The sequence below is a fragment of the Pyxicephalus adspersus genome, chromosome 9, assembly GCF_032062135.1.
Source record: "Pyxicephalus adspersus chromosome 9, UCB_Pads_2.0, whole genome shotgun sequence".
NCBI lineage: Eukaryota > Metazoa > Chordata > Amphibia > Anura > Pyxicephalidae > Pyxicephalus > Pyxicephalus adspersus.
This window is the reverse complement of record NC_092866.1, coordinates 23,188,207-23,202,174: the sequence shown is the minus strand read 5'-3', so window position 1 is coordinate 23,202,174 and position 13,968 is coordinate 23,188,207. Positions and strand designations below refer to the sequence as shown.

Genomic DNA, 13,968 nt, shown 5'->3' with positions numbered 1-13,968 from the left:
AGGAAGGGGAGTGAATGAGGTGGGTGCATCTGTTGGGGGGGAGGGAATGGGCACCCCTAAAGTCCTTTATATGCAATTGTGAAGACAGAATTTGTTATAACCTAGTTTGAAAACATTCTGACACTTTTTGCTTATGTAATTAGTAATCTAAAGCAATGATCTGTGTAACTGACATAACAGTCAGTCAGTAGCTACTGTTAAAACTTCTGGCACTAAGAGTAGTAATCCCATGACATATATAATATATTATAGGTAAATAATAGTGACTTTTTTAGTGTTTGCTGATATAGGCATCTGCTCTTCATTGGGAGACCACTGTACACATGTGAGATATTCACCCGAGACAAGCATGACCATTGGTGATGATTATCTGATGTGTGTAGGAAGTTTTGAGTTGGACACACACGAGCAGATTTTTTTTTTTTTAATTGACTTTCGATCTGATAAATTTATTGATTTTTAAGTGAATCACAAATAAAATCTTCTCCTATTTTTTTATCCTGAAATGGTTGTGGATAGATTGGAAATATTGATAAGTAGATACATTGTATGGTGTGTACAAAATAATGGATAACTTTCGACAGACATTCTAATCATTTTTCTTAGAGAATTGAAGTGCAGATGAGTGTACAGTGTCCAGGGGAATTTGTGACCAACTGATCACTGATTGAATCAGTCAGTCAAATGCAAAATTGGTAGTCTTTCGTTTATGAGGGTTTATATCTTTGCTTCAAGGACTTGTTTAAGGTTCTTGTTGGATTAGGCGTTAGGCTATGTACACACGTCCAAAGCTTCCCGTCCGACAAACAGGTCAGGGCCGATATCGGACGAGAATCTGGCGTATGTACAGCGCCCCTCGCCCATCGCCCGAATGACTGTCCTGGCGGATCCATGGTTGACGAACGATTGTAATGGAAACGAAGGGGGAGAACGTGCAGCGGGGTGCCGCTCCGTCAATCTCCCCCTCCCCTCTCCATACACACAACCCAGAATGGTGCTGTATGTACAACACTTGTTCATGCATTGTGCAATCATTAGTCTTTGGAAAGGATCATGAAAGATCCTTTCCAACGACAAATATTGCACGTGTGTACCTAGTTTTAGGGTTATGTTTAGTTTTAGTTAAAATAGAAAGGGTTAGATTTTTTTTTTTATATGTGACCCTATTGGACAGTCCCTCTGCTCTGACCCCTATAAATGAACACAGACTATCCCCTATGACTTCCATAGCACATCTGCTTACCTGTTTGCTTCCCCATTATTATCCTGCTATCCTCCATCATCTTACCTGCCCTAACCTTTCTATCATCTATCACTTTCTGCTGGTATTGTCCTCTCTGTCACATTCTCCACTGATTGCCTATTACACAAACAATCCAAGCCTCCAATTCAAGCTTCTTTGTAACTCCTTTCAATAATCCATCTGGCACTCGCCATCCGTCATGGTTTGTAAATGCAACCTTAAAACTCACTTCCTCAGGCAAACAAATAATCTGACCAGAACTTTTAATCTTAAACGTTGAAATAAGATGATCTCTTTGCTACCCTGTCAGGTCAGTATATTGCCCTATAATTACCTTTTTTCTACATTTTTCTGCTATGTATTTCCTACATACTTAAATATCCCTATTACCCACGTCTGTACCATGTTATGATATGTATATATGCATGGTCTGTGCTTATAAAATGTTATGGAAAATTTTGGCACTATAAAGCAACAATAATAAATGCATTTTAGGAAACAGAATGCTACATTTAAGTTTCTGCAACTGTCAATTTTTTATCACTTCCAGGTAATATTGAGTATTTTCCCTGCCCTATTGTGTCTCATACATCTCCCTTTTGACTTAGCACCATGATTGGCTTTGCCAGTGAATTGAACCTTATAAAAAGAATTGGCCTGCACTAAACATTTCCAGGAAATGGTGAAACTTGCTAAATACATCAGCCTGGAATTTAAGACCCAGGCTACATAGGAATGAAGGTAAAGGTATGTGGTACCTGCATTGTAGTGCAGGAGTCTGTCAACACTCAGATGGTATTGACAGGTGTACGTTAAGTGGACTTCAAGATTGCTAGTTTTTGTGTCAACGGCAGAGAAATATTGCCCTAGGCTATTTAGTTTAAAGCTTTCAGACTACTTATGGAGTGTGAATATACTTCCTGTGATTGTATGGGTGTCCTTCCCCATACTTACAAAATCTAAAACCATACTAATGGATAAACTAATTTTTCTCCTAAAGCAAGTGTGAAAATGTTTCTGTTTTCTTTATAAATCTCCTCCGCAAAAGAAGATGAATATTTCCCATCTTGGCTCACTTTCAGCTCTTCAGATGTCAAAAAATTATCATTCTACATACCTTCAAGTGCCTTAAATGCTAATTTGGCTACTGCCCTTTGGCTCACTATGGGACTAAAAAGAGCCTTCTTGGACTGTTCCCCATAAATCATATATATACTGGTCCCTGCTTCACATAGATCTTTATTGTGCCTCCCACTGATGGATGATCTTTCCATAGAGGTGAATTAAAATTCCATTGTGTAAATGTGATCCAATTGGGGACGTTTTATGACCTAGAGTTGGTTTTTTGTGGGAACGGCTGTGCAGGTCACATTTGACCTAAAAAGAGACAGGTGAGTAAAGAATTTGGTTGGCAATGCTGGGGAGAGGACATTATAAAAAGGATTACTGTCATTTCAAAATGGCATTGTGAGTGTGAGTATACTGGCGGATCCACAGAGGATGGATGACGAACAATCGTATTGGAAGTGAAGGGGGATAGAGTGCAGTGGGGTGCCGCTCGTCGTTCTTCCCTCCCCTCTCCATACAGCAGAATGGTGCTGTATGTACAGCCCTCCTTCATGCATCGTACAGTCATTATTCGTTGGAAAGTATCATGAAATATCCTTTCCAGCAACAATTATTGCACTTGTGTACATAGCCTTAGGGATAGGCCAACTTTAAGTGTAATTACAGAGGTGTCAACCTTGCACCTGGGAATGCCAACTGAAGTACAAGATGTCTGTGGGTACAAGCCAATTTTGTCTGTAGGTAGGCTTAACAAGTATGGCATGGCTATGGGTAGAGCTTGATGTACCAGTAGGCACAATTAGCATTTGTCTTTAGGAGACACCAGCAAATAATTTTAGGCAGCTGAACTCAAGAATAACAAGTTTAATGTATAAGGAAGGAATCTAAGTCAATCCAAAAGCTTGTATCTTCAAAAACATAAGTAAGACAACAAAGGCAATTACTTTGACTCCAATCTTTCTACCATAAATAGAACTACACCTAAAAATGAAAACAAAATTGTGAGCAGGCAGGTTCCTTATTTCAGAAATCACAATAAATGCCTCCTCTGCAATAGAGCTAACTTACCTGCTTGTTTGCAGCTTTCTCTACTGTGTATATTGAGTTTTGTATATGCAGCACAGTTTATGATCTTTTATATCTGGTTGCTAGGAATGAATTAATTCTATGTGCATTCGTGAGAGTGATGTCACTTTAGCCTGGCCAGAAAAGATGTCTGAAGATTCCAAAGAGGACCAAGTGAAGACCCTGGCAAAGGGGCAAGAAAAGATGACTTTAGGTAAAAAATTGCAAGCAGACAGGTCATTTTTTATTTATTGCAGAGATCAGAGGTTTAGCCTGTCCTTTCTGCAATAAAGAACCTGCCAGCTTGCAATTTTTTTAATGTTTAAAGAGAAATTATCCTCGGAGGGTGGTAAGCTGCTTCAGCCATAATCAAGAAGTACTTGCTAATTTTGGCACAGACTTACCTGTGTGCAGCTACCCTTCAGCCACAGCAGAGGAAGACATCTTCATGTTGGCTTCATGGTTACCTTTAATCCCACATATCCCTGAATGGCTCTAGACCTTTCCTCGATCAGGTCCTCTACCGACCTGGAAATCTTCTTCGTCCTGGCGCAGAGGAAGTACTGGGCACTGCCATCTTCGGTCTTCTTGCTACATCACAAGATTCTGCACTGCGCAGGTGCGTGATCAGGTGATGTAGCCCACTGTAAAGGGAAAAAAAAACGAACTCACTGCGCATGCATGGGATTGGCATCTCTTTACCCCTAGTGAACAAAATGCCTCTTCTGTGCATGCCTGATATCGCTCTCTGTGCTCCCATCAAGACTGAAAGGAGAGGTGCTGCACTTTTTTGTTGTCTGCCCGTTTATGTAAATTACAAATTTTGAGTTTAGATGCATTTTACCTTACTAGATGACAGCCGTAATTTTTGTAACACTTGTGCATGCGGCGGTGCCATACAGTGTAGAGCTAAAACAAAAAGCCACCAGGAGCTTGGGCTCTTTTTGACATTGCATTTCTCTTTTGTCAATAAGGCTAGGTACACACTTGCAATTGTTCCTGTCCGATAGGCTCAGGGCTGATATCAGACGCAAATCTGGCGTGTGTACATCGCTCGTAGTCCATCGTTTGAATGACTGTCCTGGCGGATCCATGGACAGTGGACGACGAACAATCGTAATGAAAGTGAAGGAGAGAGAGCACAGTGGGGTGCCGCTCCGTCATTCTCCCCCTCCTCTCTCCATAGAGCAGAACGGTGCTGTAGGTACAGTGCAGTCGTTGGAAAGGATCGTATAAAGATCCTTTCCAACGATAATTATTGCACGTGTGCCATAGCCTTAGCTCTGCCTCCTGGTGACTTTTCGTTTAGTTCCTCTTTAAGCCAACAACCAGAATCACAACTCCAATCCTTTCACACTTATAGATTGCTAACATGACAATGCTCTTCTACTGTTTTGTGTAAGATTCTAGCCAGGGGGATATTAAGACAATTTGCTGCCCTTTTTGGCTCCGGATCTGACCTTGTTAGTGGGCACCAATAGTCTGGTCAATCATCAGGATAGTGATATAAGGAAAAAGATTGCAAGATAGACCTCAGGTTACTCTGAGCACCCTTGCAGACCAGTTTTAAATACCAAGTTTTTGTCCTTAGGAAAGATTGCAATCCATTGGAAGCTGTGTATCAGTTATTGAAACATCAAAGGTCTTTTTTGCAAGCATGAGTTAGATTTCATGGTGTCCCACCAATTCCTCTCTGAATTGGTGACACAGAGTCTCCTTCCAGCAGTTCTCCCTTGTTTTTCTCTCCCCCCACCCTCTCCCACCACTTCCCTCTCTTGTGTCTGCTCTTTCATGCTCTCCCCCATCTCCAGCCCCTGGCTCCTCCTAGCTGAGCTGTGTGTCTGGCAGAGGGAGCTGCACTCATCCCAGGTCCAGGATCTCTCCAGGCTTCTCTTCCATGGGGTGTCATTGCTTGTAGGGCTTTAGCTGCTTGTGGATTAGGGGGGACTCATCCTATAAACACTCCAAGCAAGGATTTATCTCACTTGTGGGCTTCGCATGGATTTTACATTCTCTGGATTGTAATGTGTGTCTGATGTTCTGGGGATCTCCAACCAAGAGATGGGGAAACTTTACTCCAAACACGGTGAGCACTCTGATCATGACTTTATATCTGTGCATTGAATTGCTACCACACATTTAATAATCTTTTATTTTGTTTTCTTCTTTTTTTTTTTGTACTTTATCCTGTTTCTCCTGACTGGCAGCTGCAGTTTGCAAACCCAGAGAAAGCCCTGAAGGTAGGAAATCAAATCCCCTTTTCTGTTCTTGTGTTGTAGAATCTCTTGGCTTGTCCCTGATTGTCTGATATGAATCAGAAATGTATTGATTGATCTGTAAAGTCCTGATCGCAATGTGCCTGGTTCTATCACATTGCATGGCTAAGTTTAAAGGTCTCTCTGCCCAGCTATTTACCATTCTTCTATGGGCAATGCACTCATTTATTTAAATGGAACTGATGTCTCATTCTGCCTATCTGAAATCAGATTTATATATGTAAGGTATTTAATCAACTCTGTAAAGTTATTTGTAAACAGCAAAAAGTTTGACAAAAGTTAGTAAATAAACTGCCCATCTCATGTTCATATTGATGTCACCATGAGTATTTATTTATCATTTTTGTATATATTAATTTTAGTGGTTGTGGTTTATGAGCTTGTTTTTATGTCTAGTAATATGCTGTGTCCAGAGAAAAGTAGAAGTCATTACTCTTGTTTTTGATCCTGAAGTTAATTAATTCTTGGCTTTAGCCTATTTTTGTTTCCAGCTCTGATTTAGATCATTCCTGTTGTAGAGGTTTCTGTGTTACATTATAAGCTTGTAACATTCCCCTCTTAAATTGTCCCACTGAGTCTTGGCCACATGCAGAGTATGCATTAGCTGCTCCTCTCCAAAGGCTACATTGACTGCTCTTATGTGTGTTATTGAAAACTGGCCAAAGCTTGTGCCATGTGTTTAGTGAAACCCAGGTCACATTATCCTCCTGAGGCTCCCGCCTTTTAAGATCTGATCACATATCCTCAGTTTGTCACCCGTGTGTATGTGTAAGCTCTGCTCACAACTTTTATGTTGCCTCCATGTGTTAAGTCTTTGTCAAAGTTTGTCACCTTCTTGTTTTGAGAATCCCTGGCCAGGCCATCCTATGTGAACAACAAAGTCTGAATCACGCATTATCACCTTTGTGTCCTACAAAAACACATTTTTATGTCTTTGCCACAGTATATCCATGGCTTTTAAAACTGATCTCATACTGTAGTTTTGCCTGAATGTCAACTTTAAAAGCAGATTGTGTTTTAGTGGTATAGCCAGCTGCAAAACATATGGATTTGTTTAATACAAGGGCGCAAAGAAAGCTTCAATCCATACAACAAATCAGAAAAGAGCTTTTAATCTTTTGCCTATGGGTGATTCTTATTGGTTTCCACAGTTTCATTAAAAGAGCAGTAACCTAAATAGTTATGATATAGAAACCAAATAATCAATCAAGAGGACATCACCAGAAAACAAGAACATACAAAACTTTTTTTTTTCAGCAAGCGTTCCTGCGGTTCCTTAGAATTAGCCTATATAATAAATTGCTTTTACTGACATCATTGTTGTTCATGGCTGAATCATACTTTATGTTTTTTAAGCTACCAAAAATAAAGACGACTTTTTAACTTCTTTAAATATTTTTGATTTGTCTATTTTTGGTTGTAGCTGTGAGATGGTGATTTGGCTGTTTGGTTTTGCTGACCTGCAAACAAACTCCCATTGGACTAATGATCTGCCTTGTTATTTGCCATTTGATTTAATAGATGGGTACCCGATTTACTTTGTTTCTGTGTTAGAGACAGCGCCTGAATGATGGACTTGTGTTTGTGTGAGAGTGTTTGATCTGTGACTCTGTTCCCTGTCTAATCCCTTCATGTGTCAATGAACCTGTAAGCTGGTTTTTACCATTGCTTATAGCTGATCTTTGAAATGCAAGCATCCTGTGATCTAGTCTAATGCCCTGGAATGTCTTAGATCAGTGATATGGTCTAAGTGTTTCCTTGACTAAAAGAAATTTGTTATTTAATTTTAATTGCATTGTGTACAGTAATTCTTCCTTGATGACATGTCCAGAATACTCCTTCATAAACGTTTCGGTGTAATAAAGTGTTCACTGGGTCATGATGACTTTAAGGAGTGATCCTGTGAGTGGACGGTCTATGGCAGGCAATACTTTTTTTAGGTTTTTGTATTATGTTAAAGTTTTTGTAACTTTATATTGATTTCTAATATTCCTTGGTGGTGAGACTGATAGTAAGTTTGGGATCAGTTTGGGTATCTCTTTAGTTTGTTTTCCTTTCACTGTGAGCCAAAGATAAATCCATAGTAAGGCCTAATGCACACATTTTCCTTTCATATCACCAATCCCTAAAATTATCAGATTTTAAATGAGTCTGAAGTGAATTTATCAACACACTGATTATAAACAAACAGTTTTGTTGCCTTTGACTGGATAAGGAGAGATTAGATTTGTTGTTAAATATCAAACAATTCATTTGGTCTGTGTGAACAATTACCCAACTTTGGTGAGGAACACCCGTCTGTATTCTGTTTTTCTCCATCCCCATCTCATAATCTAAAGAGCATATCACAAACGCGTGTGCTCTGTGTTAGGACTATAGACCAAGCAATTACAGACCGGTAATTCGATCAGACCGCCCAGATGAGCACAAAATTGGCAGCAGATCTGCTTGTTGTAGGTCTAAGAAGCTTTAGTCATGGCGGTACCTGTTTAAGGGATTAGCTTCTCTCATAGTCACTCACTTTTGCGTTTCTTTGCAAAACTGGTGAAAGGCAGACTGAAGTTATAGGTGATATGTACTACTTATCAAGCATTGAAAATTCTCATTATGATTTAGAGATTTCCTAGCATGTTGGAAAATCTCTGTATCTATTCCAGGATGATTATTTTTTCCCTATAAAAGTTTTGGTTTTCTAAATGGACATTATCTATGTCAAGAAAAGACTCAATGGCTTTATCTAGATTCTGTGATTTGACATTGTGTTTGCTGTGGCTTTGGAATGGTGATCCCAACAACTATAGTTGGCCATTGATGGGCAGATGTCTTAGCAAAAGCCATAAGACAGCTTGAACATCCAATGCACCTTCGGGACCATTACCCTTATCTTTCTGATTAGTTTGATAATGGAGCCAGTGAATGCACAATAACAGCTCTGTTCTGTATTTCCTGACTAAAACAGATGATTTGTGTGTTTTAAAGAGCTTTCTAGTTTGATTACAATCACTGGAAGCACTCAGCACACCCCACCTCATTTCATCTTCTTCTATTAGATTGTCTGTGGTCAACAATAGGTAACAATGGTTTGGAGAAGATATGGTGCTACATATTGCATACAATATGTAATTACAAAAATCTGCTTTTCCTTAAAACCTCACTGCATATCTTTCTGTACCTGTAGGTGACAGTTTTGCAGTAAATGCATGTTTGACTCGGAAAGGCATAGAAGATTGGATTGCCAAGCAGAAGTCTTCTACACCTCCCAATCACAAGCCTGGGTGCAAAAGGGTAAGTGATCAACATCAGTTTTGTATCTAAAGCACATGAACTGGAAATGACTTGGATAATACTTGTTTATGTGATCATGAAACTTTCTCTAGAATGGTGTGAAGAAGGTTGATAAATTGATTCATCTGGTTTTATGTTTACTCTGTCCTAAAGCAGACCTAACAATATTACTGATGTGAAATAATAAATAGAAGACTAAAATATGAACCTTTCCTGGAGAAAAATGCTGCTGCAGGCGTCTTTCTTTGCTGTCCATGTGACTCAAACACGCAACTGGTCACATGCTATCTACCTAAGAAAAGCTAAGAGGCTGATCTTCATCTTCAGCAGAGATCAAATGACTAAATGCCTAGGCTTTTTTTATGTATCTGTTCTATCAGCATTCTCAATGTTGAGTAATAGTCTAGAATATGTTTGCAAAGGTTTTGTGATAGAAACTGTTTTATAAGTCAGTGTATTTTGTAGTGTGCAATTACTCAAAATGGCAATCATAAATCAGAAGTTGTTTTGACATTGGTGACTATTATTTGCTGGTATTTTTACTGCAGAATTGTGCCTTATATATTACAATTCTATGGATTTATTACTATGTTGCTTCTTACCATTGATGCTCCTTTTTTCGGAAAGTGATAATATTTCTTATATGTGTTAGTAATATTTGGAGACTAGCGGCCTCACAAGATGTGGGTTTTGGCATAAATTCCAAAGTTTCTGGCCCTGCTCCGTCTTGTGTTAACCCATTTTAGTCCAGACTGACCTGCAACACATACCTGTTTCAACTAACAGCTTGCACAGATGTGTATCACACAAAACTTGGCATCGGTTTTCTATCTGTGAAAGATTAAATCCTGTTTTACTACTTTGTATCTGTTCTGAATACAACTATGTGTCAGTCTTGTGTGGGAACGTCACTTCAACACATAAGCTGCTTCCATTTATCTGTTTGATTAATGACAGCTTTTTAAGCACTTCAGAAACTGGAGAAAGCAAATAAGTTTATCTGAGGGCTGGAAAATAGATCAACCCCACAACAAAAGATTTCACCGAAAGATCATAGAGCTGAAGAACTGTTTGAAAATACTTGTCTGCTTTGCCTTCTAAAGAAGAACAAAAAAAGGTGTCATTTTTTTTTTTTACAAAGATGAGCATGATAGTTTCACATGGCTTGTGATAAGCACGGAATGTAGCCATTTTGTCCAACCTCCAGTGCGCATTCTTTTATTTTTTTATGTGTCTAGAAAATCTACTTACCGGTTGTGGGTACTTATTAGTAGACTAGAGGTACCTGCTGTCATTAGTTGTTTGGTGGCTACATTTGACAGTTTTAAAAGATTCACTGTGGGGCTTTGGACTATTTTAGAAAATAGCTGTCACCCAAAGCTAATAAATTGTTGCTTAGGAAACAATCGGCAAAGGGTGTCTGCAAAAATTCCCTGCCGATACTTGCTGTTTTCTAGAATAACACCGGCACTGGGCAAGTCTGCCGAGCACAAATGTGTACTTATCAAATTCAAGCACACATGGCCATGAACTGATCATAAAGTTAACCTGTGCTAAATAGAACATGCAAACTAAAGCTGTATACAGATGCTAGATTTTTCTGCTGTTAAATTATCAGAATTTTTAGACAAATCTATGATCTGTAAAATTGTACTCCATTGTTGTTTATCGATGCATTTTTCCAGATCCGTGAACAACGTAGAGGACTAAACACTGTGGTTAACTAATAGGGAGGATGCAACTTGGGGCTTTTTTGAGTGATACTTTTCGCACATCTTTATGACTCTTAACACTATATTACAGACACAATAAGCAAAACTATGCTTTACTCCTCTGGAGTCCACAATTGTGTACATCTCCCACTGCCTCCCACAAAAGTGATCCATTTCTGAGTGACCAACACTAGGCAGTAGCTGTGAGACTTAGGGGTAGACATAGCACATCCAAAAAGTCTTATTTTTTGTAGATATACCTAAAACATTAAAAAATGTTAGGCATGTAGATCTAACAGATATTTCTTCCAACCTTTCATTGTCTTTGGCAACAGTAACTCTGAACCTGGCTTTGATGCTGATTCTGCATTGGAGGTCAATAGTTGGCCGTTTTCCGGTTGGCACGGGTGTCTGGATCACAACACTGGCTGCATAGATTTATTTTGATTTAGGTATCTTTCTAGTTTAACACAAATAATTGAAATTGTTCGACATTGATTTGGAAAACCAAAGCAATGTGAAACAAATTTTTACTCAATTTCATTGCCATTTTTTTATTTATTTGTTTACTTGTAACTGGCAAACAATTAAAACCATGGATGGCAAATTGCTGTAGTTGAAAGCTAATTGAAAGCACAACATTTTCAGTAATTTTCAACCCCATTTTATACCCATAAAGAATAAGAAATTATGAATCAAATAATCCCCAGAATGAAATGTACTACCCATGCGTTCAATTGACCACCAAAAAAAAGTCAAAAGTAAAATTTTGGTATTGCAACCAACTTTTTATTCTTCAGTTATTCCCAGATTGCAATCAGTCCCAACCTCATTTGAAGCTTCTCTCTTTTGGAATCACTTTTTCCTGGGCTCCTGCCCTTCTTTTTTTTAATGTCCTTCATTTTAAGACATTCATGATAAAAAAAATCAAACTTTTTGCATATAAAGTTTTCACATAATTGGTGAGGTAGCTTTGGTGTATCATGTCCCTCTTTCGAAGGTTAGGATATTTGTACCCTTCCAAGCAAGATGGTTGATTCTCATTTTAATTCTTAGCATTTCCATTATATTAGGAGATTTTATTTAACATAAAAAGCCCCCCCCTTACCCCCGTCCCAGTTATAGGAGTTTGTGGCACTTGATTCTGATGGACGCCTGGCAGTTTTGCCAGGTAAATGACCAATATTAGGTTATTAGCCAACGCTTACCTGGTCAAGCACCAACAATGTATGATCGTCTTTTGATTATAATTCTGTTGCTGGCCTCAATACAACTACAGCTCACCTAAACATTTTAAAAAGTATTATTACTAGGCCTAACATTACACATATATCTCTGTCACGTAACGTCTTCTTTTATGGTGCAGTTCAAACATCTTTGCCTCACATTTTGGTCAGCGTGAAAGAATGAATTCCTGGCAATTATCTCATCACCAGCTACTGGTATATCATCAATACAACAAGTCCTTTGTTCTTTTTACACTTTTGTCTCAGAAAGCACAGAGCACTTAGTGTTTGGAATTTCTGACTGCAGAAGGATTATAATGCTTACATTATATTTGGAGCAACTGCTTTTTTATGTCTAATGGAAGAAGCGTGTGGACAAGTCTTGCAGCAATTCATCTTTCTTTGAAGTCCTTGCTTGGAGCATGTTTATATTTTCTAATAAAGGGACTTATTTTTCTTTTTCATTTAGTGAGGAAAATGATTAGTGGTGAAATTGTTCTCCTGTATACTTTAATCAGTGCAGAAAAAAAAGTTTCTGTAGAATAAAAACTTGCAGTGCTAGCATACTTAAAAAAAAAGAATATGGTTTTGATCACGCTGTAGTTAGCCGATTCATAGTCTATGACTGTAGCAAAAGGTCTGTAGATAAAACCTGCTTTGCAAACTAGCGTTGTCTTTTTTATTTTATTATATCACCTTTTTGGCTGCAGAAGATCCTTGGAAGTTTTAAATCCGAGTTGCTAGGGAGTTTAATCCTTAAGCTTTTCATGTTGCTTTGTTTCTTAGTAGTTAAAAAAGTCATTTCGCCTAACATTGTTGTGTACAGTGGTTTTGTTTTATTGTAAGTTTATACTATTGCTGATTTATGGAGATCATTTTTTTCTGATCCAATGCACTAACCTAAAGAATGGAAAAAAATCACAGGAAACTTGTGTATATTGAAAGCTGTGGTTTGTCTTTGTAATAATTATTTTTAATTTGACCATTACAATTAGACATTTTCTTTTAACAGAGCCCTTACTTCTTGTATATCATAGTCCTGTTATCTTCTGGGAATATCAAATTGCTGTCTGTGCTGGCCCATCATGTTTATTGTTTCACCACACCCATCTAGAAAACCTTTCATGTGGATGATGTATCACACCTGTACAAGTGCCAACCTCGAGTGGCTTAATGGACAATCTCAAGGTTATTTAGGTTTAGAAGCTGGCAGTGACCTTGGCTACCTGCAATCTACTATTAGTGCTTCCAAGAGCTACTGCTTCAAGGGACTGCTTACAGAAGACTGTCAGGGCTTTCTGATGTGTAAAATATGACTGTTAGGGATTTCCAAGTTGTTAGAAGTGACTGTTAGGGCCCTGTTACGACACATACTCCAGGCTGGTGGGTTTGCCCAACGCAATCCCAAATTAACAACAAGGCAATTTGACTCATGTTTCATGGCTTCAGTTTACAATAACACATTTAGTATTATGTGTTAAAAATAGGGCATATTGAATTTTTGAGCAGCCCTACTGCCCTTAAAATTAGGGAGTGCACCAATTACAAGATATAAAACAAAAAATCTCACTCCAGCATGTGTGGGAGTCGACAGCCCTATTAACTGGTCACCCAAACCTACAACAATACATATCTGACACCGATGATAAAAGCAATGGAGTGGAGGCTAGTGGCCTTTCCATTGATATGACAGGTCTGCTTAAAAGAAAAAAAAAAAACAACACAACAAATTCAATGCAATGTGTTAAAAGTCAATGCGTCATAAATGCAACACCCATGGTGTGAATGGACCCTTGGTTTTACAGATATTACAGGTGCTGGTATATTTATTTTGGTCTTAAAGAACTTCACTTTTTCTAATTACTAACAATCTTCCAAAAATCAATATTTTCTTCATACTTTATATATTATAAAAACTGTTAAAATAATCCTAAAAGTATTACATTTACCAAAAGCATTTAAAGTTTTTCCACAGAGCATAATTTGGCAGCACTTATCACGTAATCCTTGCCCATTTTATCCAAAACTAAAAAGGGAAAAAGTTTTTCCCTGCCTAGGCTTGCCTTATTTTTGCATTACCACTCCAGTGGTAA

General features: G+C 38.3%; 1 protein-coding gene across 1 annotated transcript in view; it reads left to right on the top strand.

Annotated features, from left to right (window-relative positions):
- The first annotated feature begins 5,240 nt into the window (after positions 1–5,240).
- Positions 5,241–13,968, top strand: part of NKD1 (NKD inhibitor of WNT signaling pathway 1) — a 63,917-nt gene continuing 55,189 nt past the window's right edge. Inside the window, exons 1-3 of the mRNA XM_072422926.1 lie at positions 5,241–5,462; positions 5,584–5,616; positions 8,831–8,937. Coding sequence (XP_072279027.1) covers positions 5,438–5,462; positions 5,584–5,616; positions 8,831–8,937 — 165 coding nt within the window. The 5' untranslated portion in view covers positions 5,241–5,437. The remainder of the gene's footprint in view (positions 5,463–5,583; positions 5,617–8,830; positions 8,938–13,968) is intronic.